General features: G+C 43.9%; 3 protein-coding genes across 5 annotated transcripts in view; 1 reads left to right on the top strand and 2 right to left on the bottom strand.

Annotated features, from left to right (window-relative positions):
• Positions 1-13285, top strand: part of TSTD2 (thiosulfate sulfurtransferase like domain containing 2) — a 14822-nt gene extending 1537 nt beyond the window's left edge. The window contains exons 4-9 of the mRNA XM_021537127.2: positions 1584-1709; positions 4164-4269; positions 5551-5669; positions 6287-6445; positions 7356-7494; positions 8841-13285. Coding sequence (XP_021392802.2) covers positions 1584-1709; positions 4164-4269; positions 5551-5669; positions 6287-6445; positions 7356-7494; positions 8841-9100 — 909 coding nt within the window. The 3' untranslated portion in view covers positions 9101-13285. The remainder of the gene's footprint in view (positions 1-1583; positions 1710-4163; positions 4270-5550; positions 5670-6286; positions 6446-7355; positions 7495-8840) is intronic.
• TMOD1 (tropomodulin 1) lies at positions 12085-26755 on the bottom strand. Of its 3 annotated transcripts, XM_021537128.2 has the most exons (10): positions 26636-26755; positions 24652-24808; positions 21216-21335; positions 20133-20222; positions 19557-19687; positions 17855-17962; positions 16160-16303; positions 15570-15714; positions 14456-14522; positions 12085-13694 (listed from the first exon to the last, which is right to left on the bottom strand). In XM_021537128.2, the coding sequence occupies exons 1-10, from the start codon at positions 26753-26755 to the stop codon at positions 13601-13603; spliced, it is 1176 nt and encodes a 391-aa protein (XP_021392803.1). In that variant the 3' UTR covers positions 12085-13600. The 3 variants fall into 3 exon arrangements, with proteins under 3 accessions (XP_021392803.1, XP_021392807.1, XP_021392806.1); XM_021537132.3 differs by lacking the exon at positions 14456-14522 and having other exon boundaries at positions 12085-14423; XM_021537131.2 differs by lacking the exon at positions 14456-14522.
• Positions 26698-26799, bottom strand: part of TDRD7 (tudor domain containing 7) — a 61844-nt gene continuing 61742 nt past the window's right edge. Inside the window, exon 17 of the mRNA XM_077790513.1 lies at positions 26698-26799. Within this exon, the coding sequence (XP_077646639.1) occupies positions 26783-26799 (17 nt within the window). The 3' untranslated portion in view covers positions 26698-26782.

Here is a 26799-nt window from a genome sequence, read left to right as displayed (position 1 = left end):
TGGAGAACCACATGTGTTTTGCATCAGAAAGTGTTAGTCTGTTATGATCCCATTAAGACAGACACTCAGACTTGGTAAGGTATCTTTTAGAATTCTGTTTAAGAGCTATCACAACAAAGAAAAAAAAATACAGATAATCTTAAATCCCCTTAAATCCCTTTTGATGTAGGGAGCCCTGGGTTGTGTGGCACTGAGTGAGCCTTACAGGCAGCACACTGTGCAGACCCTGGCCTTGCAAGGATTACCCTGTTTCCATCAGTTTTACACATGGAAACAGTCTTTTTATCACTCCTGCTGTCAACCAGAAAGGATATTCACATGAGAAAGTCGTGATGCATTTTTCTATAAAGGCAGGGAGATGAAAGTGACTTAATCATTGGTGTCAGCAGAGAGCTGCTTTCAGGCATCTCAGTTAGCATTAGCAGGCTGGGTGTATGCTGTGGCTGAAGGACACATGCAGCACAACGCAGCCTGAGGGCCAAGCTGGAGGGATAGCGTGGGTCTGGGCCTGCTCCACTCACTGGGCACCTGTATCCTCCTTCCTCAGTGCACAGTGGGCTTCCATGCAGAGTGGCTACAGCAAGCTGTAAGCCATACTGTTGGGAAGGTGAGAACAGCCAACACCTTAGACTACACCATAATGTAGCATTTTTCTTTTCTGCACAGTCTGTTATTTTCATTCCTGGCAGGTTAGACTAATGACATCAGTTGCTTGTGTACCTGACCTCTGGATGCTGTGTGCAAAGGTGAATTTTAGTCTCAGAAAGTTGATGTTCCTAGGCTATCTGTGAGGAGAAGGAGAGCAACGTGGAGCAGGAAAATCCTTTTATCTGAGACTTGTCTTCCTAATTAGCTTCTTGCTCTCTGCCAGTGATACATCAACACAGGCCTGGGGGTGAAGTGTTGTCATACATTCACTCCTTTTTCTGCTCAGCTGTCTTCTCTGGTAGTTGGTGTTTTGCTCAAGTTTCTTTTCTTTTTTTTTTTCCATCTCATCTCCAAGACAGGTAGAGCCCAATCAGCTGTTTTTCTCCTTGCTTCTTATATTCAGTCTTTCGCCCTTCCCCCCAACCCCCACTTCAGAGCTTTTGTTCATTTGTCAGTGCTGGGGATAAAATGACTCATCCCAAAAATTAATATTTGATACAATGTTATGCATATTCACATTTTCTTTTTTAGCTGTGTGAGTCATGCAGCACAAACCTATTGTTCTTTCTGAGGTAACTTCCAGTGGGAATTCTAATGCCGACTGCAGGATTTGCAGACAGCAATTTCTGTGTTTATACAGCATTTCTCTGTTTATTGAGTGGACTTCTCTGACTGTCCTGGTGTGATTCTTTTAAAATGGCTGAGAAATGGTTACTGGATTGTTGAGGGTTTTTTTTCCTGGTTATTGTCTTTATGTTCAACTTCAGACTAACCATATTTTCCTTCCTTAATCAGTAGTCTCTTTTCTGAACATACTCCTGTGCCTGCCCTGTGTCACAGGCAAATATTTTGCCATATTCATAATTTGCCAATTTCACTATGATCTCTTTTGCTGTAATTAAGGCTCAGCCCCAGCTTCTCCTCTTGCCTTCTAGGTACGAGTTGCTTCAGAGGGGATTAATGGGACAGTTGGTGGAAGCAAAGTAGCTACCAGTCTTTACATTAAAGTTATGCTTTCCCAGCCTCTGTTCAAAAACACTTTGTGTCAAGAGGATTTCAAGGTATGACAAAAAATTTACGTAGATATTATTAATGCAAGTAATTTAATTTTCAAGAAATAAGTAGTTTCCTTTTTGACAGTATTACTTCTGCTGTAGCAGTTCTGCTCCCCCACCACTTACCTAAGTTGGTGGATCTTAACCGTACTGAAAATCTTTGCTGGTTTTTACAAGAATTGGGAGTTTCCATGGACAGTGATAGTCACTGCTACAAGCTTTGGCAGCTATGGGTGCAGCTTCAAAGCCCCTGAATACAGGTGAGTGAGGGAGTGTGCCTAAGCCCCATCATTCTGCAACAAGCATTTACTGCAGACTGAGCAGGCATCATGACATACACTTAGCCCAGCAAAGTGTTTGCACACTGTCCTCTTCACCCTGCTTTGACGGGAAGCAGTACTACTGGTTTAGGTTTATGCAGGTTTTGGTGCCCATATAGGTGCACTGTCAGTTCCATGGATTGGGTATCTTCCAGAGAAAACACACAGGGACTGTCAAGAGGTTTCTTGCTACTTCACTTAGTGTTTGGCTGGAGTATACATACTGATTGGTGTCGTCTCATGATGAAGGCAGCAGTGGCTGGTGTGCTATATGGCATCTGGTAGGCTTTGGCTGCCAGCCACTCTTAAGTTCTGGCTTCTCTGCAAGGAAGGAAAGCTTCTGCTTAAGCTGTAGCTCTTTTCCACACAGTTTTATTTGCAGGGAGTCCTACTATTTTTTCATAAGCAACTAGATCAAAGGAGTTAGTGAAACCTGCGAAAATCAAATTCCATGCTGAGCTGCAGTGATGATTCAGTCCTAGCTTTATAAGTGTCTGTTATGCTTGGCTGAATTTCAAGAGGAGTTGTGTTAGTTACAGTCATATGTAGATACAAAAGAAAAAAAAAGAGGGATGGAATTTTACCTTGGCAAAACCTTCAACCTTGCATGATCTCTCTGGGCGTCAGTGTTCATGCATTAGTCAAATATAGTGTTTGCTGTCTCACAGTTCCTCCTGACTGTTGTATGCCCAAGTGAGTGAGGCTTTCAGGTTACTGTGCCATGAAGACATGGGATAGAGGAGTTATTGGTGTTACCAATATTGAGAATGGGATGTGCCCTGGCTTGTCTGGCCCTGCTGCTGAACCAAATGGCAGCCACTGTGGTGTTTCACCCCAGAGACACCTTTAGCTAGCTGGATGTTGCAGCTGGGAGCATGGACGCAAGTCCAGACAAGCCAGAGCTCAGATGGCTGTGGATGTAGCTTCCTTGCAGAGGGTCTGCTCCTCAGGTTTCCCTCTGCCAGAGAAGCCTGTAAGGCTATGGTGAAGGAAAGGAGTCGGTTCTGATGGAGGGTTTTAATCCAGAGCTTTTATTCTGGCCTGCAGGCCTCTGAATCCAGTCGCAGCTCCACCACTCCCAGACCGTGTGGTTCCCCTCTCTTTTACCTGGGGGAGCGGACGGGGGAAGGGATAGGGAGCCACCAACCAGGTACAGGAGAGGACGTCTCACGGGACAAAGGACAAAGGATGGCCCAATGCCTTCCTAGGGGTGGAGAGCATCTTTTGAACCTGCTCAATCACTCTATGCCCTTCTGGAATTCCAGGAGTGACAGACAGTGCTTGGCAGAGGGTCAGGGTGGGGAAAGGAGAAGTGATTGACACACCTGGGAGGACAACTTCAGGGGAGGAACCAGGGTTTGGGGGTAAACGATGAAAGCACACTGCAACATGGAGAGAGAACTGTACTTGGGGCTACCAGCATGCCCAGTGGCCCATAATAGTTGGAACACTGCTACACAGCACTGGACTTTTCTTTGAGTGTTTATATACTTGATGATGCCTAAGCCATGTTTGAGGCTCGGTCCTACAGAAATTCACACTCCCTGTAGCCTGCAGTGGGGGTGCCTACTGAAAAAGGGCTTACCAGGATTTGTGAAGAGGAAATCCCACGATTCAGTTTGAAGGGAGGGGAAGGTGCCAGCCTCCACTTTTAGCAAATCTTGTGCCTGGCTGACCTCCCATACATCTCTGTCATATGCGTGAACACTGCAGTTCCCATGACACACGTCACAACTGGAGGCACAGCTGTGCTTGTATCCGGTGCTAGAGGGATGAAGAAAACAGCAGGGCCTACATGTGGCAGCATGATCCATTACTGGAGGACATAATTTAACATTCCTGTCAAGATCAGCATGCTTTTATAGGGGCCTCAACTTTCTCACAATAAGTGCTAATAACATATTGCTGACTAAAATTTGGTCTGCATCCCTGCACTTCCAGCCAAATGCTGTCTGTCTCACCTGCAGTCATTGGGCCTAAGACACCTGTCTTCCAGGTTGTGTTAGGTGTCCACTGCCTAAACTTCAGGATTTAGAGTGTCGAGTTCAGCAGGAAGGGCATTTCTTTCCCTCAGCCACAAAGATATTTTCATATTCTAATGATCTGTAGAATTAAATATTTTTTATGTTTGATTTCCAAGAGCAGCGCAGGAGGAGCTCACTGTTTCCCAGACCTTCGAGTTGGAGTATTCAAAGAAATTGTACCTATGGGCATTGATCCAAAGATAGTGTCTTACAAGGAAACTGGTAAGTTTATGTAATGAAAAATAAAGCCTCTCACCCAGTGAGAGGTGAGTGAAGAGTAAAATCCTTCATCAAAAATACTTCCCTTTCTTTGCACAATGGCCAGGACACAGGAGAAATAGATACAGAAATTGGTATCTCACTGGTAGTCAAAAGCTACTGGTGCAGAGAATTTGCTGGCCTAGATTTTGCCTAGCCAAGTGTTTAGCTGCCTCAGAAAACTTCAGAATTAACTTCAGGTTTTGTGGGAGAGTTCAGATGACATGGAGCAGTTACCTTGTTGTAGGGACTGCTGACTTGGCTTCACTCATTTTGGAGCCAACAGCCATGCTCCTGCCTTTTGCACTAAGCAGATCCAACCTCTGCATGAACTCCAGCTGACTGCATTTGTTTTGTCCTAACTGTAGCTGTTTAGTGTGGATTATACCTGATAAGCTGTTCCTAGCTGTGGATTTGCTTTAAGGATGCTTACATCGGTGATAAGCAGAAGCACAGCAAATAGCAATTAACAGAGCAGCTTTGGGCTTTTTTTTCCACCAAGAGGTTTTGTTGGTGCCAAACTTCCACAGCATCTTTCTTTGAATTTGGAAGAGGATTATTTTTTGCTCCCATTTTTTTGGTAGTTTGTGGACTGTATGTTTGGCTATTTCTTTCCTTTTTTGCTCTTTTTCCTCCTCTTTTGTAGCATTTTATGGAGATGATTCCTATTACTCTGGCAGGTTACTTGTTGGGATAGTTTTTAATAAAGTAAGGGATTTTGCTGATGGAGCTTTTTAGTTTTTCAGTAGATTAAGGGTCCTAAGCCCTGAAAATTGAGAGTCTTTATGTAAATTGAAGTTGTACTGAAAGTAATACGTGTTTATGGAAATTTTCTATTGTTATCAAGAAGAGTTTAATTTTAAAAATTGTATTTCTGCACCCCCAAGTTTAATGACATGAGCAAAGAGAAGTGGCACATGTCACTCCCTCTTCTACAGCTGTAAGAGTAACTAGGGGGATGCAGCAAAGATCACAGAGATAAGTTCCTGTCTGCCCTTTTTCCATCGCATGGAAGAGTGCTGTGTTTTCTTTCATTTGCCAATAGAAAGCTAAACATGGATAAACTTGGCTAATTGAGTTGGGATGAAAAGTCTGTGAACAGTAACAAAAAAGTTTTGTTTGGAAATCTGAGGAGAATCTGGGTCAGTGATCTCATTTGTGATTCATAGTTCTGCTTCTCACTTTTCTTCCCCCCCTGCCTCTTCTTTAATTTTTTTTTTTAATTTTTGTTTTGTTTTGTTAAAGGAATCCATTTATCCCCTCAGGAATTTCATAGAGAGGTAGAACAGTATTTGTCTCAGGCCACTCAAGGACAAAGCGATACCATCTTGCTGGACTGCAGGAACTTCTATGAAAGTAAAATAGTAAGTACTGCTTGCCTGCTTCTTTACAGGTGCTGGGATGAAGTATTTATGATTGTGAGGGTGTAACTTTACTATTAGAAGAGATTACATATTCCAGCTTGACTATAATGTGTACATACTGCAGTTTATTAATTAATATTAGACACAAGGAATGGAGGACCTGCCCACCAACTCAGGATGGAGCCTGCCTAGCCAAGTGCTTATAGAGTGTGGGCCAGTTAGAAAATAAAGAGGTCCATACAATATGAGCATGTTTGAAGTAGCATAATTTGTAGGGATGTTTTTTAGCAATTTTTGTCTTGTCCTATCTGTCAAAAAGAAATGGGCATCCTGCTGTCAAAACTGCCACCTCTCATGCATTCTTGTGGTTTGTCCTCTCTCTGACAGTTCAGCTTAGCTCTCTCTTCTTTCAGTGAGGAGACTTGCTGTGTCCAGAATCCTCCTACAGATTTAAATATATGTTTTGATGCATAAATGCAGCTGAGGAGCTGCCTAAAACAGCTGCAGTGAGCTGAATATTCCAGCCCAAAGGTTTGTTACTTACTCTAGTTTGAGGCAGAGACCTTGCCAGTAACAGTACTTGTAACTAGTTGCGTGGCCATTTGTTGTAATTGCAGGGACATTTCCAGGGCTGTCTGGCTCCAGATATCAGGAAGTTCAGCTATTTTCCAAGCTATGTAGATGAAAACCTGGAGCTTTTTAAAGACAAGCGTGTCCTAATGTACTGCACAGGAGGGATTCGTTGTGAAAGAGGCTCTGCTTACCTCAGGAGCAAGGTAAGATGTCATTTGGAGGGCACAAGAGTCGGGGAGTTGAGACTGCTTTAAGGGCATCTGTCTTTTTTATTGCTGGTGAATTCTTACTGTGCACAAACTGCAGAATGCTCAGGTGTGGAGATAAATGCCTCTAACATGTGCTTGTCTCACACTGTCAAGGATCTGATAGTTGAGTGTGGCTCAGTATGACCTGCATGAATAGTGTCACAGCAGTGAAAATAATTACATAACCCATTTACTGAGAAGAGATATTTGTAGGATTGTTTTAGGAGGGCTTGAAAATACTCTGCCGTGTTTTCACAGACTGCCTAGGTTATGCTTTCGTTACTGCACATCTTGAGCATCTCACAGTTGTGAAAATTAGCCAGTCAGTGCTTTTCCCAGAACTAAATCCAGCAAAGTGTGTTGTTCTGTGTTCTGAAATTTCCATCCCACTCTTCTCCTGCATCCTTCTCTCAAGGATCAAGGGAACAGAACACATAGGTTCTGTAGAGATTTAAACCTTGGGGTTCTTTTTTCCACTTCATCAATGTGAACCCTGCAAAATTCTGCTCCTACTAACTTTTAACTGAACAAATACTGAATAACAAGCAGCAGTTCATGGAGATTCAAAAGCATTTGGTCTATGGTGCAGCAAACCTTCCTCAGGTGAGGAGGTTGCCAGCTTATTTTGAATGTAACATTAAATGAAGAGGTGGGTTCATTCCAACAAGCCAGCATTGTGAAGCTGCCCAGTGGTCCCTAGTGACACTGCCTAGAGCTGTGGCTGCACGTGGTGCCATCTGATGGTCACTGAGAGGCTGCTGGCTTTTCACTGACCCCTGGCATTTACAGCATTTGCTTTGGGAACTCTGGCACACCACCACCTCTGTGGTCTCCTTCAGCTTTTCTGCTAATATGCTTTAAACAGGCAGTGTGCAGAGAGGTTTACCAGCTAAAAGGTGGAATTCACAAGTACCTAGAAGAGTTTCCAGATGGATTCTACAGGGGGAAGCTGTTTGTATTTGATGATCGTTACGCCATTTGTTCCAATGAAGATATCATCTCAGGTAGGACTAGATAATGTAAGTGCAGAAGGCTGGGAAACTATTGCAATAATTTCCAGAGGTATGCAGGATAGGGACAGCCAAATTGGCCTGTGTAGTTCTTCCTCATACTTGGTTTGATCTCGGAGTGCTGTCATTTCTTGTGATGACTATCAACACTATATGTAAACATGTACATGTGCTTTAATATGTGGAACAGAAATGAGAGGAAAGAGGGTCACTAACAAGAGTTCACTAAAACTGGAGCAGTAGAAGGAAGTATCCCCTGCAGAACAGCTCTTCTTTGAGCCATCTGCACCTATGGAGACATATGTCCAGCACTACAGCTGTTGTTACCACCTGGTTGCCCACAGTGCTGAGCAGACTGTGGTTGGCCAAGTGACCAGTCTTAGATAGTTCTTCTGCTACCAGCAGTCCTCTGGTCCAGCTGTCTCATGGAATATCAAAAAAGACTTCCAGGTATTGGGAGAATTGTGGCACTATATTTTGCAGCACTTTGTTATTTTCATGCTTAAGAAATTCTATATCCAATGGAATTTCAGTGGCCTCTAGCTGAAATTGTTAAGAACATTACCTGATCTTCTGGCTGGGATTGCTCTTCAATTACTGAAAATTAAGTAGTCTCCTGTTTTGCTGTCAGTTGCCAGACAACACTAGCTGGAATTTGGCTCTGGCCCTTTTTTAAAAGAAGCAGTGCTATTTTTTCTTTGACTTGGTAGCTTTTCAAGCATAACCTCCCATTTCTACTCTGCATTTACTCTATACATCTTGAAAGGGACTGACTTGGTATGGAAACAGAACATACTCTGGCTACATCACAGCCATCCGTAGGTTTCAAGGGGAAGTGCTGTGATATGCATCTTTTTGGTACAGCTAAAACTGGGCTGTAGCTTTCAGTTAAAGAGTTAAAACCTCTGATGTTCTGGAAGGACTCTACCAGGACTGCAAATGTCTGCACAAGCCATTGTTTGTAGATAGAAGGAAGTTCCATGGCATCCTCTTCCTCAGCAGGTGACATTCCTGCATTCTGGCTTAGTTGCCATCTGCATGTCTTTCTTCTTCTCTTGTGGCAGTAAGAAGCTCTATATCTGTCTATTTAGAACTAGAGGAAGCACGAGTGAGCTACTCTTCTCTTTTCCAGAGGGAAAACTTAAGTCTTAAGTATGTCAAAAAATATGTTCTAAAATGAACTAGATTCTAGAAGATCAAGCTAAACAGGAATTAAAAACCTGCAAGACAATAACCACTTAAATGAGAGCTGGCAGCCCAATGGTGCCTTTGCAAGCCCTCTGCGAGGGAGCAGCCAGAGCAGTATGGGTGTTAACTTTTTCTTTTCCTCCTCCCTCCAGCATGCAGATACTGTGGGGTGCTGTGGGACCAGTATAAACTTTGTTCCAGTCAGCACTGCCGGCAGCTTGTTCTGACATGTCCAGGTTGTTGCAACAAAGGTCTTACAGCTTGCTGTCCTGTTTGTCAAGAGAAGGAGCTCAAGGTGACTTCAAGGGCTTCAGGACAGATACTTAAGGAAGAATGTGAATGTACAAGGAGGCGGCCAAGGGTACCAATTGAACATGTCTCACCAAGGATGCTGGACACAGGAAAATATTAAGCTGTTTAATTGGTTAATCTGGCATGTGCTCATGTAAAGGGGTTCTGTAACCAGATCTCTATCTGTTAATCAGTTAGATTTGGAAATTATGAAAATATGTTGGCTTGGAAAGTCTTGTTCATATGCTGCCTTTAAACATAGAATACGCCCTGAAAACCATCCATTACTTGCCGGTAAATTACCAGAGTGCCCGATTCATCACCAGCACTACAGGATTCCTCTCTGGGTACAGTCTTGTAGTGTGGCCTTTAACCATGGGGATTTTGGAGCAGAATATCTGCAATGTGACAGAGCTGCTCACAATTCAAAAGAAACTGAAGGAATTCAAGAACAATTCCATTTTTTTCTTCCTGCCTGGAGATCAACTTGTCTGACCTCTCCAAGGATCATGCATCTGCTTCAATAGCAGATAAGGTGTGCAAACAGCAGATTTATTAATTTGGTGTGGGTATCTGACCAGATTAGATCCTGAAGATAATGCACACCATCAACCTGCATCTCTTGCTTTATAGCAGTGAGAAGCAAGGCAAAGTTACCTGAAATTACTGGCTTAACTCTCGTGTAAAACTGGCTGAAGGCAGCATAAGGAGCTGGAGTAAAGGCCCAGAGGTACTGTTTGCCTAGCCACACTTGTGTGACCTTTAGGAAGGAAGCAACCCCAATCTTCTTTCTAGTACTCAGTCTCCCTGGGAACTGTATTTTCCTCTCAGCTTGTCAGTGTATGAAATAGGCAGGCCTTAGCTCTGCTTGCATAAAAAAACCATGACAGCTTGAAGCATGTTGAAACAAGCACATAAAGAGGGGTGCACAGAGACTGTCAAAATACCAGCATCATGGCACTGGAAGTATGCATGTGTGCGTAAGTGTCAGCAGTAGCTATGAGGAGACTGCAAGATCCTTTATCCAGGCTAAATAATTCAAGTTCTGGGAAGCATTTGTGCTTTTTAAAAACTAGTTTTTTAAAAGCTACAAGATGTTTTTGCAACTTCCAGCACTCGTTAGTGGAGAAATTCTTTGAAGGGACCTACAGCAGATGAGCTTAAAATACTGCTCCACATGCTGTATTGTGTGCCTGATGATATAGAATGGGTTTATTAATAGTGTAGAAGATGTGTCTTGATTGAAGAATATCTTTGAAAATTACAGTCATTCTGGAAACTAAACAGTAAGTCATTAGGACATCAAAGTCACTAAGTTTAGGGGTTTTTACTGGAAAATGCTTTTAAATGCAAGAAAGTAGTTAATTAGGTTTCTGCAGTTGCTTAATGACAGGACTATGTTATTTTCATATAGATTGTACCTTTCTCCCATGGTGCTATTAATTCAGCAAGGCCTCATTGTTGGCTTGACTAGGAAATTAAATACATGGGCATTGGTTCCATTAAAGCCATGACAAATGTTTCTTCTTGCTTCCTGTATTGCTACCTTGAAATCAGTGGTTCACCATCTGTCCTCACAACAGTTCCATTAATGAGGAAAAACCCTGGAGCTTAGGAGTACTTTCTTTGGGAATCTTTCTAGGATAGTATTTAGTGGTAAATCTGTGAACAACCCATCCTTGAGAAGAAATTAGAAAATTCCCACCAGGAGACACCTTCAGCAGAAGTCTGAGCAGTGCCAATGTCTCCCTGACTTCCCGGTCCCTGCTGGCCAGTTGACCTCTGTGGTTTTGAGGACTGAAATATTTGTGAAGAAACATGCTAGCTCTACTTGTGGATCTGGTCTAAAGCACTGATGGGGAGTGCCCCATCATCTTCCAGTCTTAGGCTAAAAAGAACACAATTTTGTAATTCAGTCTTAACAACACATCTGGAACACTGTAATAAATTTGTACTGCTGTTTCTGTATCACTTATCAGTACAGGACAGCAACAACTATATTTTGTATGTAAAATTCTGAAACATCTATGATAACCTTTACTGCTTCCATTATAATTCTTTAAGTACTGCACAAATACACTTCACATACTATGTTGGAGGTGCTTAATTCTGCAGAGATAAACACTGAAACTAGCTAGTCTCCCACATACCTGGCTACAAGGTACAATTCTCCTGAGAACTCCTCACAGCTGGAGATTCTACCTCAAAGGCAGAGAGGAGCCGTAAGGCTTCTCCTGGTCCTTGCTGCACTAAGGTAAGGGAGGAGAAGGATTTGAGATGTAGTGAGTCCCAAAAAGCCATGTTCTCTCTGCTGCAGAGAGCAGAGAAGGGGATAAAAGACCGTTTTAGCCTTCTTCTTGCATGTTAGCCCATAAAGGGTTAACTGTCGTGTTTTTCTGGGTTTGTTTTGTCAGATTAATACAAATAAGGACAAGCCATGTGAAAAGCTATGTGGTGGTATCCAGGCATCTCATTGTTAATGTCCGAAAGAAGGCACATGTTCGGGAGAGGGAAGGGTTTTCAGCAGGATGGGCTGTGACACTGCCCAATGCTACAGTCACCAGATGGCTTTTCCTCCCTTCTACTGGGGAGCTGCTGAGCCACACTTGCAAACAGGGACACATTTGCTCCCAAGTATCACCATTTTGTAGCTCCATTGCTGCACAGCTTACAGAGTTTCACCACACAGTGTGAAGCCTCAGCTCTGTGTGGATCAGCCAAGGACCCTGGGATGATCCTGACAGCTTGAGATCCTTTGGGCTGCATGGTTAATGTGGATGCTGCTACAGGACAAAATTCTTAAATTCTTTTTCTTTTTTCTTTTTTTTTTTTTTTTTGTTGTTAAGGGCTGTAGTAGTATCTGTGTGGTAGTGCTCCCTGGTCTGCAGATGCATCTCCTTGCATGTCTGTGCTTCTTAGTACCACCAGGGCTTTTCAGGATAAGATTCATTTATGTTCTGAAACCAAGGGGAGAGCTTAGCCTTTGTTGTGCAAATCCAAGTAGATGGCTCAGGTAAAAGCATGAAGGTGTAATTTGATGATTTAGTCAGTCATTTCAGAGTCTTCACGGTGCAGATAGAAGGAAGTACTTTTTTAAGTCTGTCAGGTTTTTTAATTTTCATATGTTTTCCAAGTATTTTTATTGCACATTCATTTTCTGATACAGAACTTGCACAGTGGAGGAAACAAGCTATGGTGAGGTATTTTATATGACACCACAGGCACGTTTATTAAGATTTGGAGAGCAGTGAGTATGTTTCCCACATTGCTGAATAATGTTCCTCTGCTTCACTGGTCAGAGCTAAATCAACACTGTTGTTTGGACACAAGCTCTGGAGAAATCTCTGTGACTTTTCCCAGAATGTATGTAAAAGGCTGAAAAACTTCACTCTTTAACAGACATTTAAATGAAGACTTCTAGCAAGAAACATTTTCTATGATGTATCATCTGCCCAAGATTAAGGTTTCAGTACAGCAATACTTCTTCCATGGAGACTACTTACGGAGCAGGATCCCACCCACATTAACAGTGGGAGTTTTGGATGTGCTGGGTCCAGTCTCCTGCAGGTCTGGGAGATCCACAAGGTGGTGGTGAATTCCTCCCAGACTGGATGATGAGTATACTGGATGATGATAAAAAGCTGTGAGACTGTATGTAGTGTAAGTTCATATTTAGGGTATTTCACTTCACAGCTTTTTTAGGGCACAACATTTATTCGTGCATTTATGTGGACATAAGGGACAGCAGAAAGAGAAAATAATTTGTAGCAGAACAAAATTTAGTTAAGGGACATGGTCATCTAGAAAAAACAGCAAAGGGAGAGAATTTGATCTGTCTTCAGTAACTGTGTGGACAAACACTTTTAACACTAGGAAAGTGAAAAGAGTGGGGGAGTAGAAGAGAAGGCTTTCATTTGCCGGTTGATTTGGCCATCTCTGGGGGTTAGGGTTTGCATCACACCTCTAAGAATGACTGTTTTCTTCACACATGCATGGGACTGAAGGATATTCACCCATCTAAACCACTTGATTTTCAAGACTGTTTTATATTTGGTGGCCTTAAATTTCATTTAACTGGGGGGTGGAGATGGTTGTTTTTGGTTTTTTTTTTAAGAAACACTGGGATGCATTTGATGCAGCATTTCAAATGATTCAGCAAATGTTGGCAAAAAATTGTGACTCACAGTTCTTGAAATTAGCCATGTTTCCAGATGTTAAAAGTGCTTGTTAAACTAGTTACTCCTCTGTAGTTACTTGAGATTAACTTTGAAAAATAAAATAAAGTATTTTTTTAATACTTCTCTAATTTGTGTGAAACAATTGTATCTTTCATTCATGCATACCACATCCTAACTATGAAACACCGTGCAGGAATTTTATAGAAAAATTAATCCCCTTTAACACTGGATTGTACTCAGTTTAAGTTTGCATAAAATTGACACGTTGGCTTGAATAGTTTCCAACTCTACAGAAAACATCAACAGTCGTACTGGATAAAATCTTCATAAAAACTACAGCCACTAATTCATTTCAACTGTTAGTGCATAAAACAGGAACAGAGGCACCACAAATACTCTGTCAAGGCACTTATCGCCTTTAGATTTCCACAGTGTAGCACAGATCACTGGGAATGATTTCCATAGCCAGGAACTACACTCCAGTTCTGCACTTGGGAAAAATAGGCCCATTCACCTCTGCAAGTCTTCTCTTCCTCACTGAAAAACAATAGAAAGAGGAGTCAGTCACGGCTACAGGATAATGTGGATGGCAGGCTTGCCTTAACAGCTGTAGAAAGGAGCTGAAAGATGTACTTTCTGCCAAGAAAGAAACAGGATAGCATCAGCTTTTGAATCCCTGCCTTAAGCAGCAGGCACAGCCTTACACAGTAAAATCAAGGAAGATGAGGTTTTTCTCCCTATGCATTTTTAAGGCCAGCACCTACTTTCAGTCTTACCTTCCTTATTCTGTAGTTAATTATATTTCACAGTTTGTCTTTGTAATTGGACTTTGGCCAGTTCACCGTCTGACTGGTGGGAAGACAGCAGGAAATAGATGTCACAGTTTTTCCTTTGCTAGTTTTCCAAATTAAAGATCTGCTTTTTCAATTAAAAAAAATAAATCAAAAATCTCTTCTTACTCTAAGCCATTGGGCCCCAGTCCTCTGATCATGGTTAACATAGCCAAAATAGTTTCATATCTAGATTTAAAAGTTGATTTATACCTCTTGACACGTACACTCCTGTCTTCCCAAGAAAGGTGTGGGGAAAAAAAAAAACAGAACAAAAATGTACAGAGAGGATGCAGAAGTTAGCTGATGAACATAAAAGCCTTCAGTCAGTTCACACAGAGCATCTTAGGGAATAGAAGATATGGGACCAAAACCATGTTCTGGTAGCATCAGTTGATAGGCTGGAGTGGAGTGGAGCACAAGCAGAGAGCTATTGCTGAGAGGGAGAAAAATAAAAGGTTTTTTTACTTATACATTGTCCAGGTGTAGAGATGAGATGCTATTGCCAGAGACCATTCAGACCAATGAATATGAGCTGCAAACAAGAACCAAATCAGACAAAAAATGCAGATCTTAGTGGCCAAGGATGCAAAATATACAACTCTTACATGGAAGACAAGTTGTGAATTCATCCTCTTAACAGCAAGAACAATCAAAATACTAGACTCTAAATCTTCAAGCTGATTATTTTGCATGCCAAGTGCTGCAGAGTAATTTAAAACCATGCTGTGTTCCAAAGGACAAAAAAAAGCAATCCTTTCCCAGTGCAGTGCTCGAGTGATCAGGTACTGAGTATTTTGTGTGATCCTTGAACTGGCATATAGCTTGGCTGTGCTTCTTAGGAGAAGAGTAGTGGCTGAAGGAAGATTGTTTTTTTCCATTTGTTTTCAAAACACAACAAATTTATCATCTGCCTAGATATGACAGCTGCTGAGTACAGCATGGTGAGTGTATTAGCTGCATTCAGCACTGTTCTGCTGGCCTGATTTCCTGTGCTCTACAGCAGCTTGTAGCCAAGCAATGGAAAAGCTCTGTCACATGCTTTGGCTGAAATGGCAGTTTGCAGACTTGCCCACATTTTGCTGCATAAGCATGTCTAATCACTTCATTGAGGGTATACAGATAGCTCAAAGCAATGTGGCTTCCCACATATCCCTAGAAGCAGTTCCAGTTTGTTTTGCTGAGGGATGGGCCAAATCTTAACTGCTGTCAAAGTTCAACTCTGCTGTTTTTCATCTTGTTAAAGTGGGAATGAAGCTGTAAGAAGACAAGCAGTTGGCAGGAATCACAAATGCTAGAAGCTTCTGGCCCATGTGCTACATGCTGTATCAGAAGTTCTACTGAACCACATCAGCAGCTCTTGCTCTTTTGCAACAATACCCAGTGTTACTGCAAAAAACACTGCCTGGCTACAGTTGGTGAAGGCTGCCTTCCTCCTCGAGGGGCAAAGCATCATCAGACCCTTCAAGAGGCACATTCTAATTCATACGCATCTGTAACATGAGCAGTTCTGCCCTAATCCCACCAGGAACTGCCCACAGGACCCTCCCACACTTCCCAGCTTTCGGCCAGCCTGACTCACCCAGGTCGTTGTTACTCATCATGGCATTGGAGGCGCGAAGCCGAGGACCTTGCTGAGTGAAATGGTACCCAAACTTCAGTAGGGAGGTGTTCTTCTCCAATATATTTGCGATTTCCATTTCTACTTTGTTGCCCAAGGGCTGACTCTTTTAAAAATAGAAATAGAAAACAGAAAAGCAAGCTGTTCAAGCTGGAGGGTGATTGAGAGCAAAAACTTAAGAGGGAAGGGGTGGAGATTGCAGATCTTTCTCTCAACTTTTGTCCATTTCTGACTTGGAGCTGGTAAAACAAACCACTGGCCTGTTCCTGTACACACACTACAGCTGAGAGGCTCCAACTCCTCCAGCAGGTATTCCCACAAGTCCTTTTGCCCAAAGACTTTATTTCTTGGACAGATCAGCAGCTAATGGACATCTGGAAAAATCAGGATTTTGGTCTGTCAGTCAGATGTCTCTGAGTTGCCCATAGCTCAGGTGCATCAAGCCCTGGGTTTCTCAGGGAGCTGCACTTGCCCAGCCTCTGTGTCACTGCGCACTCGGCTCCCCACACGCCAGCTCACCTGACCAGAGCTGCCACCCACACTCCCATTACCTGGTTGTCAATGCGCAGCTCCACAAGCGACGTGTTACCCTCGAGTGCTTCAATGATAGCCAGGATCCCCGACCCAGAAATGAAGTTTGATTCCACATTCAGGCTCTTCAGCGTGCTATTGACCTTCAACATTTCTGCCAGGGCCTGTGGACAGAGGTGGGCAGGAAGAGCTGGCAGTCAGACAGGCAGGGGCAGCAGGGCTTCAGCCCCTCTCACTTCCAGAGTACTCCTGGAGGATTCCACATGCTGTGCAGTTTCACTGCCACCAGATGAAGTGCTCTTTGTGGAGTGAAGGGGATTCCCTGCTGCTGCAAGGGGATTCTTGAACATGAGTATGCTGGAGGCCACAGCAAAACCTCGCATGGACAAACATTAGGGGCTACCCCAAAAGGTGATAGTCCACACCTGCAGCTGCCCTGTGACAGCTTCATCTGTCCCTCCTCTAAAGCCAGCATAGTATGACAAGGATACTGACCAGCAGTGGCCCTGCCTCCATTCTGATGAGTCTGCCTGCACTGCACAGGGTTGAGATGCTTGCCATTAAAACATGCAGAGAGAGGAGCATCTGTCTTGAACAACAAGGCATCTCCACATCCAAGGTGTCCTCCCAAGCAGCATCACAACCACATTAATAATTTTTTCTTCCCTTAGTAGGTAAGACCAGAAACGGCTGGAATGCTTGTAACACCTCAGACCTGATCAGATCATGTCACTTGAAATAAACTGCAAGGAAGGATCCACGTACATTATGAAGCAAAAAGACCAGAAGGTGATGTCCAAATGGCAGAGGTGACCTGTATCCACTGCACTTAGCCCCACAGCTCCCCTAGCCCAGCACAGCACCCTCAACTCTAACACAGCACCAGTCCTGCACAGGCTTTCTCCCCAGTCCAGAGTGCCTGAAGTAATTTAAAAGCAGTACTTGCCCTCCAGAAAGTTTCTTTTCCTAGCAGGAAACTGGTGTGCACGTGTGTGTGCCTCTCTGTGTGTTTGTGTGTTTGTGTGTGTGTGTGTGTGTGTGTGTGTGTGTGTGTGTGTGTGTGTGTGTGTGTGTGTGTAGGCAGGCAGGGATGACTAGGAGCAAAAACTGACTGCAATGGTACTGGAGAGGGATGCAAAGATGCAGCCTGGAAGGCAGCATGAAGGCCATGCAGAATGACTGGCTCCTCTCTGTGTTCCCACTGATCATTCACAGCAGCCAGAAAGACCCATTATCACCTACAGAGGCTACACCTTAGGAGGTACAGAGTCCTGCTTCTGCACACATCTGCACAAAGAATATATGAGAGACAGCTGGAACAGACATGTGAGGGGAGCAGTGCACACTTTTGTACCAACAGAAACAAATCTCCAGAGACAGAGACAAACTGCTTTTAGAAGATGCCACTAGGACATCAGTTGTTGTCGTCTCATGCTCCTTTTCCAGGAGATCCTAGAGGACAAATATGAGACTGCATGGATTAAAGGACTGCACCCTGAAACCTCCACAGATGAAAAATGAAGTGAATGAACCAAAGCCTGTCTGTTGCTGGTTTCCACAAGAGCTCCTGAAACTGAAGCACCAGCAAACAGCCAGAGGTGTGGAACGTGCCAAACAACACAAAGTGCAGAAGCAGTCAGTCATTAATGATGAAAATATCTTGCCTGGGAGCAGCTCCTGTCACAACAGTGGTACGATGAGCTCACAGTACTTACAAAAGCAACAGGATCGTTGCTCCGGGTCCCAACTATGCTGAACTTCTTCACATACGTGTTGTTTTTCAGTGCTTCCGCAAAAGATTTTAGGGTTGGTATGGGAATATTCTGTGACAAGAAATGCAGAAATCATGTATTAGGCCATCATCTGTTTGCAATGAATATGCAATACATGTAAACAATACTTTTAACTTCTCATCAAGGCCAAATCCCCAAATGCACTGAAATAATTTGGGAAGGGGTTGAAAAATATTATTACAAGTCCTTTTGCTATAACCAGCATGTTCTAAGGAGCATGGCAATGTTTTCATCCTATTTTGTGCCCTGCTGAAAGCTCACTGCTTTGATTTGAAGCCACATTTCTCCTCTTTATTTGCCCAGAAACTCAGCTACCTAAGAACATGGGCATTGTGGGGATGTTTGTAACCAGGACCTGTGAACCTACAAAGCACTGCTCCCACATTCTCCGATAAGAATGGCAGCACTGAGAAGCATGCATGTCACGTTCAGAAGATTTCCACCTACAGGAACTGATCCAGAAAGGCCCGAAATGATCTCCTTGTTACACAAAGCACAGACACCTCTGACTGCTTTATAAAACATCTTACAGGCTAACAGTTGCCATGCTGTCTCAGCCCAGAAATGCTTCTTTTTCTGAGTTCCTTCAAAATCAGCATTTTTAACTGATAAAGAACTTTAGAAACCTTTTCAGATGTTCTAATTTTCACCTAAAATTTTAAGTGGCATCCTCACCTTGGACTTCTTGCCACACCATGCGTGGTTTGGATCCCACCATGTGGAATCATCTATACTCAAAGTCTCTGCAGAGTCATAACACAGCACCCAGCAGCATAGAATCTCCACTGTCACTCCCCAGTTCTCCATTCCCTATTCCAGAATCATCAGTTCAACACACAAAAACAGTGCCTGCCTGCCCGATCCTCAGCCTTGTGTCCTCAAGGGACAGGGTCACTAGCCTGAATCAAATACATAAAGTAAAATACATAAATACATAAATAAAATAAAAATATTTCTGTTTTAGAAAGGTGTGGGTACCACGGCAAAAATGTCTTTGTTGTGCACATGCAGTTAACTGTGTTCTTGCTGATTAGCTATGTCATCATTTAACAGACCCCATAAAATAGAAACTGTATTTTTTAGTGTATGTAGGTGTCCCAATGACAATATAAGAAGTGGTGCTATGTCCTAACTTGCTTTCTATAAGAAGTAAAAGAGTCCACAGAAGGAATGGGTGGGTGATAAACAGAGTCACCTGCAAAAAGGGTGACTTCTACATATTTTTATGGCAAGTATCTGGATTATCAAACCTTTTTCCTCCCACCATCTTATAATATACATCAACATTCCCTCCACTAAATATGTCTGTCTAAATCATTAAAGCAACCTAAAATGGTTTTAACCAGACAGCCAGTTTTGGGTCTCCCCAGACTACCCTCGACATAGCTCCATTATTCCAGGCACTTAGAGGAATCCTCCTGCTACCAACCCCAAGCCTTTGTCCCACAGCAGGTAACAATCCGTTCTGCTGTCCACAATGGAGATGGGAAGCACTGGTGTTTCTTGTCTGGCTACATTCAGTGTTATGATACTGTTCTGTGTAGCAAAACACTCAGTGTCTGCTTTCTGTGTGTCAGATACTGAGTCTTGTTACTAAAAGAGAAGGGTAGAAAGGAGCAAAGACCATAATATTGTTAAGGTTGACTTCCTCAAGGTCAGGATCATTGCTTTGTATTCGTTTCAGAGTTTCCTCCACATCTGTTGAGTTTGGCTCCTCATCTGGAACTGGTTTGTACTGTGTGGGCTTAATCACACCTGCAAGTGAAAAGCAAGATGTGAAAATGAAAGCACTTTTAAGTATCACTATCTTTTCCTTGAGTGTTTTCCTCCGCTTCCAGAAGTGGAGAGATGGAAGCATGACCTGACAAGCAGCCATGAGATGAGAAGCCACTGGGGTCACCTAGCACAGAACAGCCAGTGCCTGCTGCTATGTGCTGTTAAGGGCCAAGTCTGGGTGACAGAAGGCACACAGCCTGCACAGGGCTATCCCTTGGGCTGTGCTGGCTCCCAGCTTGCATCAGGGAAGTGGCTGAGACCGCACTGCCTGGCACAGGGCAAGGATGCACCAGAGATGGCCCCAGCAATCACAGGCTGCTCTGACATGCACAGCTCTGAACTTCAATCTAAAAACAATTATCACTTTGCCTCTGCTAGCAGCTTCGAAGTTGAATACTGCAGCCTGCTAACATAAATAACTTACTGTTGAGGCCTTCTTTGTTCACGATGGTGCTGCTCCCCAGTGCCTCATAGTACTGCTGGTTACTCATCAAGGTGTGCATGCCAAGGATGGCTACAGACACAGGAGAACATGACTTATTGTAAGCTCCAGAGCCAGGAAAAGACACAGCACACTACCTTTCCCTGTGCAAACACAGAAAAACATATAAAGGGAGGACAAAGCCTCCCAGCTGACATAAATACACAACAGTGCTCCAATGTGCTGTTCCCTTGTTTATTCCAGTGCAGCCTCAGCCATAGGAGAAGAGGAACATCATCTTGTGGACAACAAACAAACACTCATAGCTTCCCACAAGCCTACCTAACTCATCATCACATGAAAATAATGAGGAGAAGACAGTAAAAAACTCAAAAAAATGTCATTGGTAGGCTTTAGCAAAAGTGGCCCAGTCCAGCAGAAGCCTGCACATCCACATCACCCTTGCTCACTGACTGCAGCAGCAGCAGAGCATCTGTGAGCTTTGTAAGGCATCGTGGAGTATCCGTGTGCTCCTTTGGCCAAGGCATGCCCTCTGCCAAGCACAGAGCTAAGTCCACACAGCAACATACCAATACAGTTATCTGACTGTCTGACCACACAAATAACAAGAAATCCACTACTGAAAATGTGTTGAAAAAGCTCCTTAACAATCACCAGGTCTGACTGTCCACTGAAAGACTTCTATAACCTGGCAGATCCTTTAACAGGTTGCACAAGAAATCCTGGGTCTGCTTGACTCTTTCCCAAGATTTGGTTTGAAGAAAGCTGTGCTCTTACATGTACAGGCTGGATAAGCAAGAGTCAGTGGTAGAGACAAAGGAAGAGATCAAACCACACACTGTTCCATAGATAAACCCTTCTTCTCCCCCCTCAGCTTTGATCCACACTCTTGATTAAATCACATAGGCTTAGAGTAACTTTTTTTAACAAATGAATAAATTCTGTCAGAGCTGACAGCATTTAGAAAAACAGCAAAAAGTGCAATAGCTCATTTCCCACAAAAGAACAAAATAACCCCTAGAAGCTGAACAACTTTCACCCCCGCTTACTGTGAAATTGTTTTACCAGCAATGTCACAGAGCTCTGCATCAGAGGCATTAGCAAGGGCTTCCTCCAGTTCTGGCTCCAGAGTCACACTTTCCAAAATGGGATCCATTGGCTTCTGCTTGGGAATCCAGGCTTTTCCTACAAATGCAAAATGAGGTCACTCTCGGTATAAGCTACAGCATCCAGTTCACAGCTACCCTTGCAGATGAATTTCCATGCTGTGAGATTTGAAAAGTAGAAAGGACAGAAGGGGCAAATGAGAAAAATCAGAAGACAAACTGAATCCCTTTCCATCAGCTTGGTCTGAGTCCTGCTGCGATGCGAAGGGAGAGGCACCTGCCCAACATGGGCAGCTGCAGAGCTCAGCCCTTCCAGCAGCACAGCATCCATGGAAACCCAACAGCACACTGGTACAGGATCATGCCTGTTCATAGGCCAGCCCAGAAAGCCATGCACAGCCTGCCACTGCAGGTCCTCACTTCTTTGAAGGCTGCACAAAAGAGGTGAAGGTTTGCCAGCACTGAAGAGAGGCCTGTACCCATCACTGTGCAGGATCAGAGCTGCCACCGAGACACCTCTTGCTGTTGTGCATGCTGGCAAGGTAGATGGCACATTAGTCAAAAGAGGGTGGAAAGGAGGTAGTGGAGAGCTCTGGGAGCAAGTAGAGACAGCACTTCAGTGAATGCATGGGAGGAGCAAGGAGAAGCAGGCTTAGGGCAGCTGGTGTAGCTCAACCCCTATTGCAGAGAGCATGCCAGATGGAGACCCCTGTGCTTTATCTCTATGGACAGTAAAAGGCAAAAAAACCAGACCTATTCCTACAATTCAAAAGTGCAAATCCACAGGTCCAGCTGGTAATGTGAACTTTTCATCTTAGCTGCTTGCTCGTGGCCTTTTCCTAAGGGGGGTGCCCACATGGACAAGAGGCTTTGAACACAGTGGGCTCCCTGCCAGTCCCCCATCCCATTGCCTGTGACAATCACTGGGCAAGCCACAACACCTTCTCTGCCGGGGCTGGCTGCATCCCAGGAGGCATGGGGCAGTGGACACAGCTGATGGCCCTGCACAGCTGCTCCCAGCTCCTTACTGCTCCTGCTGCAATGGGCAGCAGATCCTTCTCAGAGGCAGGATGGTAAAGTCTGGAATTTCACAACACAGCATCCAAATGTGACAACCCAAAGGAAAAGAAAGAGGCTTGTGATGTTTTAACACTCCACAGCTGGGAGCAGCAGACTGCTGGGTAAATCCAGCATTGCTGGGACAGGGGTAGAAGGGCTCTGGGAACATTTTGGAGCAGTTCTCTCCCCTAAAATAGTCCAGGATCACTGCAGAGATAGCGACTGCAAAAGGCCTGGCCTAGCATACCAGCCAGGACTATTTTTGTCACCTCTCTGAAACCAGAGTCAGCAGCACCAAGAGGGAGAAACAATCCTGTTGCTCAGGGATATGCAGAAAGGGGCTAAATTTAGCCTAAAGGAAACAACTCCACCTCAGGGTCTCCTGGGACAAAATGGAGGCTGCCATAAACAGCATTTTGCTCCTATCCTCTGCCTGCAAGCTGCTGGTCTGACAGAGAGAGCAGGAATCTGCCTCTTGGGACACAGCTGCTCTTGCAAAAATAGGCAGAGTATCATGTGCCTGAACAGCCAGGCACCTTCTGGGTATTCAGCAGCAAAATATCTGCCCTGGCTTGGTGTGGCGATCTGGAACCCTCACCCTACGAGATGCATGGCTGGGCAAACTGTATGTACCTTCTGGTGTGTGCAACACCAGCAGGGAACAAGAGAAACAGGGCAAACTTAATTCTACTGTTGTGCAGCAACTCCTTCTGACACCTCAGTGACACTAGAATTTCTGGAGTTTGATTCTAGTTTAATTTTAATTACCTAATTTCAGTCAATTTCTAAGTTTTAATCTCAGTTGTGCTTTATTGCAAGATGGAACTGTAAATTAAATGGTGCATGCATGATGATGACAATGCTTGACATTTTATGTCACAGGATGTCTGCACACCCCAACTCCCACCCTGCCCAGTAGCACGGCCAGGACTGCATTCCCATGGCCAAGTAGTAAATCACCCTCCTAACTGCAAATGTGGCGATTTATTTACAGCTTCATCACAGCTGTGAATATGTAATTTACCACCTCTGGCTCACAGTCAATGTAAGAAGTGTCTTCTCTCAACAGCATGCTACAAATGAAAATGTGTTTAATACATGTGAGATCACAACAGACTGAAGTATGATGCTGCAGACTCAAAATGCTAGAAATACGTCTGTCTCCTGCAGCACACAGCATCTGCCTTCTAGGCTAAGCAACACTGGAAGGGACACATCTGAAAGGTATCAAACCAGTCTTCCTAACAGTAATCAATTTACTCATTTACTTCTCTCAAGGACTACTACTTTTTTTTTTTTTTTTTGTAATCTGAAAATATCGCCTCAGGTTTTATTAAATGAACAGATTTGACACAAGCTCTTTTTAAGAGAGCCATGTGGGTCAGTAAGGAGGCACCTTTCAGAAAGACCTCAGTTAGGAAATATATCCATATGCCCACATTTTCATGCACTTCTTTTTCATACTGGACAACCATTAGCATGAACAGCACACAACTAGATCTTCTGCTGCAGGGGGATCACAGTACAGAGAGAGACATAACAGCTAAGAAAAGCTGCTGGGAAGCTCCTGGAATGCAGAGGACTGACCAGACCATGTCCCATGTCAGATGATATTTGGAGTTCTAACAGGAACAGGAAAGTCATTTGGATAATAGGTCATAGTCATATACAAGGAGAACAGCAAAAGATGCCAGAAGGAGAGGAAAAGAAAAGAGGCAAAGGAAAACCCCTGCTCAAAGGTCATGCAGAGCAGGAGCACAGCAGCCACTGCAGGGTATGGTCCAGGAAGACACAAACAAGCAACCAGCAGGAGATTAGGAAATAAGGCTGGGGCTGTCAAGAGATGATGAAAACTAGATGGGAACTGCTGGGCCTCATCACAGCTACAGAGAGCTGTGAAGTTTCTTTATGGTGAGAAGCTCACAGAGTCAAAATGGAGTGTGAAAGGCAAAAGTGAAACATGGAGCTTAACATGAGGACCTCACAGGAGAACAGGGCAAGGAGGGACAAGAAAGGACAGAAGATGATTTCTTTCCCAGAACCTGATACAGATGCAGTGGCATGGGGATGGGAGAAGGCTGCACAGGGGTACAACTTCTGTCCAGCATTTAACAACATATCAGATGGTGCCCAAATAGACAGCACAGGGACCTCCTGGGCATTCCTCAGTTTATCAGCCAGCCTGGGCTCAGGCTAGGCAGCAGAGAGAGTAGATTCACCACCCCAATAGTGTCAAAAAGAAGTTTTATCAACACAGTTCAGATATAACCCTTCTGCTGTGCACCCACTATGCCTTCAATGTGATGCATCCAGGACGGTGCAAAGGATGACCATACCTCTCTTTTCACCTGTGAAAGGAACCAAGTCTTCTCTGTCTTTAATATCCTTTGCCTGCTTCTCTAGATGGGCCATGAGTTCCTCCCTTTTGAATGGGCCAGTTGGTGGCTTTTGTGTCTGATCCCGCTGCCTGAGCCCTGCTGGCAACAGTGCATTCTAGACAAGAAGGTGAGAAACACAGGTTATCTCTGCAGGCTATACTCCCCATCCATGAAACACTCTCCCCTCATTGCACTACTCTTCTTCCACAGTGTTGGACAATTTGCTACTCCTTGTCTCAAAGGTTATCTTTGTCCAGCCCCACTGATTCCCACATAATTCAAGATATGTGATGCGCCTTTCCCCCTTCAGTTTCAAATGCTATCCAGTAGCTGTTTCTCTGCAACATCAACTCCAGCCCTTTCCTTCTGGAAGCTCTCACCCATCTTCCCCCCACTATACGAGTCTGTCCAAGTGCCCACAATGCCCCACGTGTCCCAACAAGAATCACTTCAGTTAAATCTCATGATCTTTCACAGAGCAGATCAGAGAGTTGTGGTGGTTTCTTCTGCTTTTCAGGATCCATCACAAAACTACACAGAGGGTCTCACAGAAAAGATCAGATGGTTGCAGAGCAAAACCCCTGTGGATTCCAGCTCTTTTCCAAGCTGCCTCCTTTGTTATTCAGTCACGTAAGCCTCCACGGGAAGTTGGTTTGTGCTTGACACATATGGCATGTAAACACCTGCTTATATTTAAATATAGAACAGCCTTAATGCAGTAAGTAAGACTATTCCCAGATTTGACACTAAGCATGTTCTTTAAGGCTTTACTGGATAGAAGTCAACATTTACTTTTTAAGATATCCAAGGTGATGCTGAACAACACACTTATTTTTCCATGCCTGCCTGATAAAAGTAGTTAATTATAATTTATATCTGTATCAATTAAAAGCCTGGGAAGGAAAATTACTAATAGGAAGCAACTGGACCCAGGCAGCCCTGGAGGGCAAGAGAAGTGTGTGAATTGCACAAGCAGGGAGGCACAGGAGACAGCTTGCTTCCACAAGTTTCATGGTGTGCGAGGCAACTATGCAATCTTCAAGCAGACTACACCTGCACTGACAGAGGCCCATAATTATTTCACCTTTCTTCATCTTTCACAGAGTGCTGCCTGACTCTGTGTCTTCGTGCTTCGTGATAGTTGCAACCAGCCCATCAGTCCATACGCTTAATCCTGGGAGCCAATTTGCCAGGTCTCAAATATTTTCCGGCATTACAATTAAAAATACTGATGATGCAATCTATGGCACCCATCATTTACTCCACAAACACTAACTGTCTGTTGCAGGAGCAATTTCTCACTTGGCAGTGCCCAAGCTCCTCGAGTAACATTGCTGTAAGCCAGAGGCCAGCCAGTTGGCTCTGCACATCCCCTGCAACAGGACAGTGCTGACTTCAAAAACCTTTCACCAGTTTGGCACCAGCAGACCCCATGTTTGCGTATGTGCAGCTCCTGCTGATGCTAGGGGGTTGCTAAAAATAAACTTTCCCACTTTGCAAAACTCTGGGGTTTGGATTTCTACCTAAATGGAGGAAAATACAGGGCATTTGAAGTTTGTTACAAAAAAACCCGAATCCAAAACACAAAAAAACCTCCAGAAAACCCTCAAACCAAGCAACCCGCAAAGCATTCCCTCTAAGGTGGTCTGCTCAGAAATAGGGATCCATTTTCCACAGGATTACTGCACTGCAACCAGCACTGGCTCATATTGCTGCTGCAAGTCACAGTTGCTCATCACATTGGGAAAAGACCAGGAGAACAGAAACAAAGATAAACATGTAGACTGTGCTTCCAATGGCAATTCTACAGCCAGTCTCTTCCACTCTTGCTCCAAGTACAGGCTCTGCAAAGGATCCCACTGAAATACCAATTACTAATGCAGCCCACTCCCCCACAATTACTAAGATTCACGACCTAAAGTCTTGATTAAAAATTACTTACATCAGGATCCAGCTCTTCCAGCTCATTCTCTAACTTCCTGAGCTCCTCCTCTGTCAGAGATCCAAGGATCTGATCTTCATCTAGGTCTCGGTATTTTTCTAGCTCCTTTCTGTAAGACATCTTAGAGGAGTCTCGTGGATCTCACTTTTATGCTGTAACAGAAC

The sequence above is a fragment of the Lonchura striata genome, chromosome Z (assembly GCF_046129695.1).
Source record: "Lonchura striata isolate bLonStr1 chromosome Z, bLonStr1.mat, whole genome shotgun sequence".
NCBI lineage: Eukaryota > Metazoa > Chordata > Aves > Passeriformes > Estrildidae > Lonchura > Lonchura striata.
This window is presented reverse-complemented; position numbering and strand designations above follow the sequence as displayed.

Bases quoted from the DNA above. Each gene is read 5' to 3' on its own strand.
- TMOD1 (XM_021537128.2), bottom strand. From the start codon at position 26,755: ATGTCTTACAGAAAGGAGCTAGAAAAATACCGAGACCTAGATGAAGAT. The intron at 24,809-26,635 runs GTAAGTAATTTT...CTTCTTGTCTAG, and splicing joins TGGAAGAGCTGGATCCTGAT to AATGCACTGTTGCCAGCAGG. The intron at 20,223-21,215 runs GTAAAACAATTT...CTGTGTCTGTAG, and splicing joins AGAGCTCTGTGACATTGCTG to CCATCCTTGGCATGCACACC.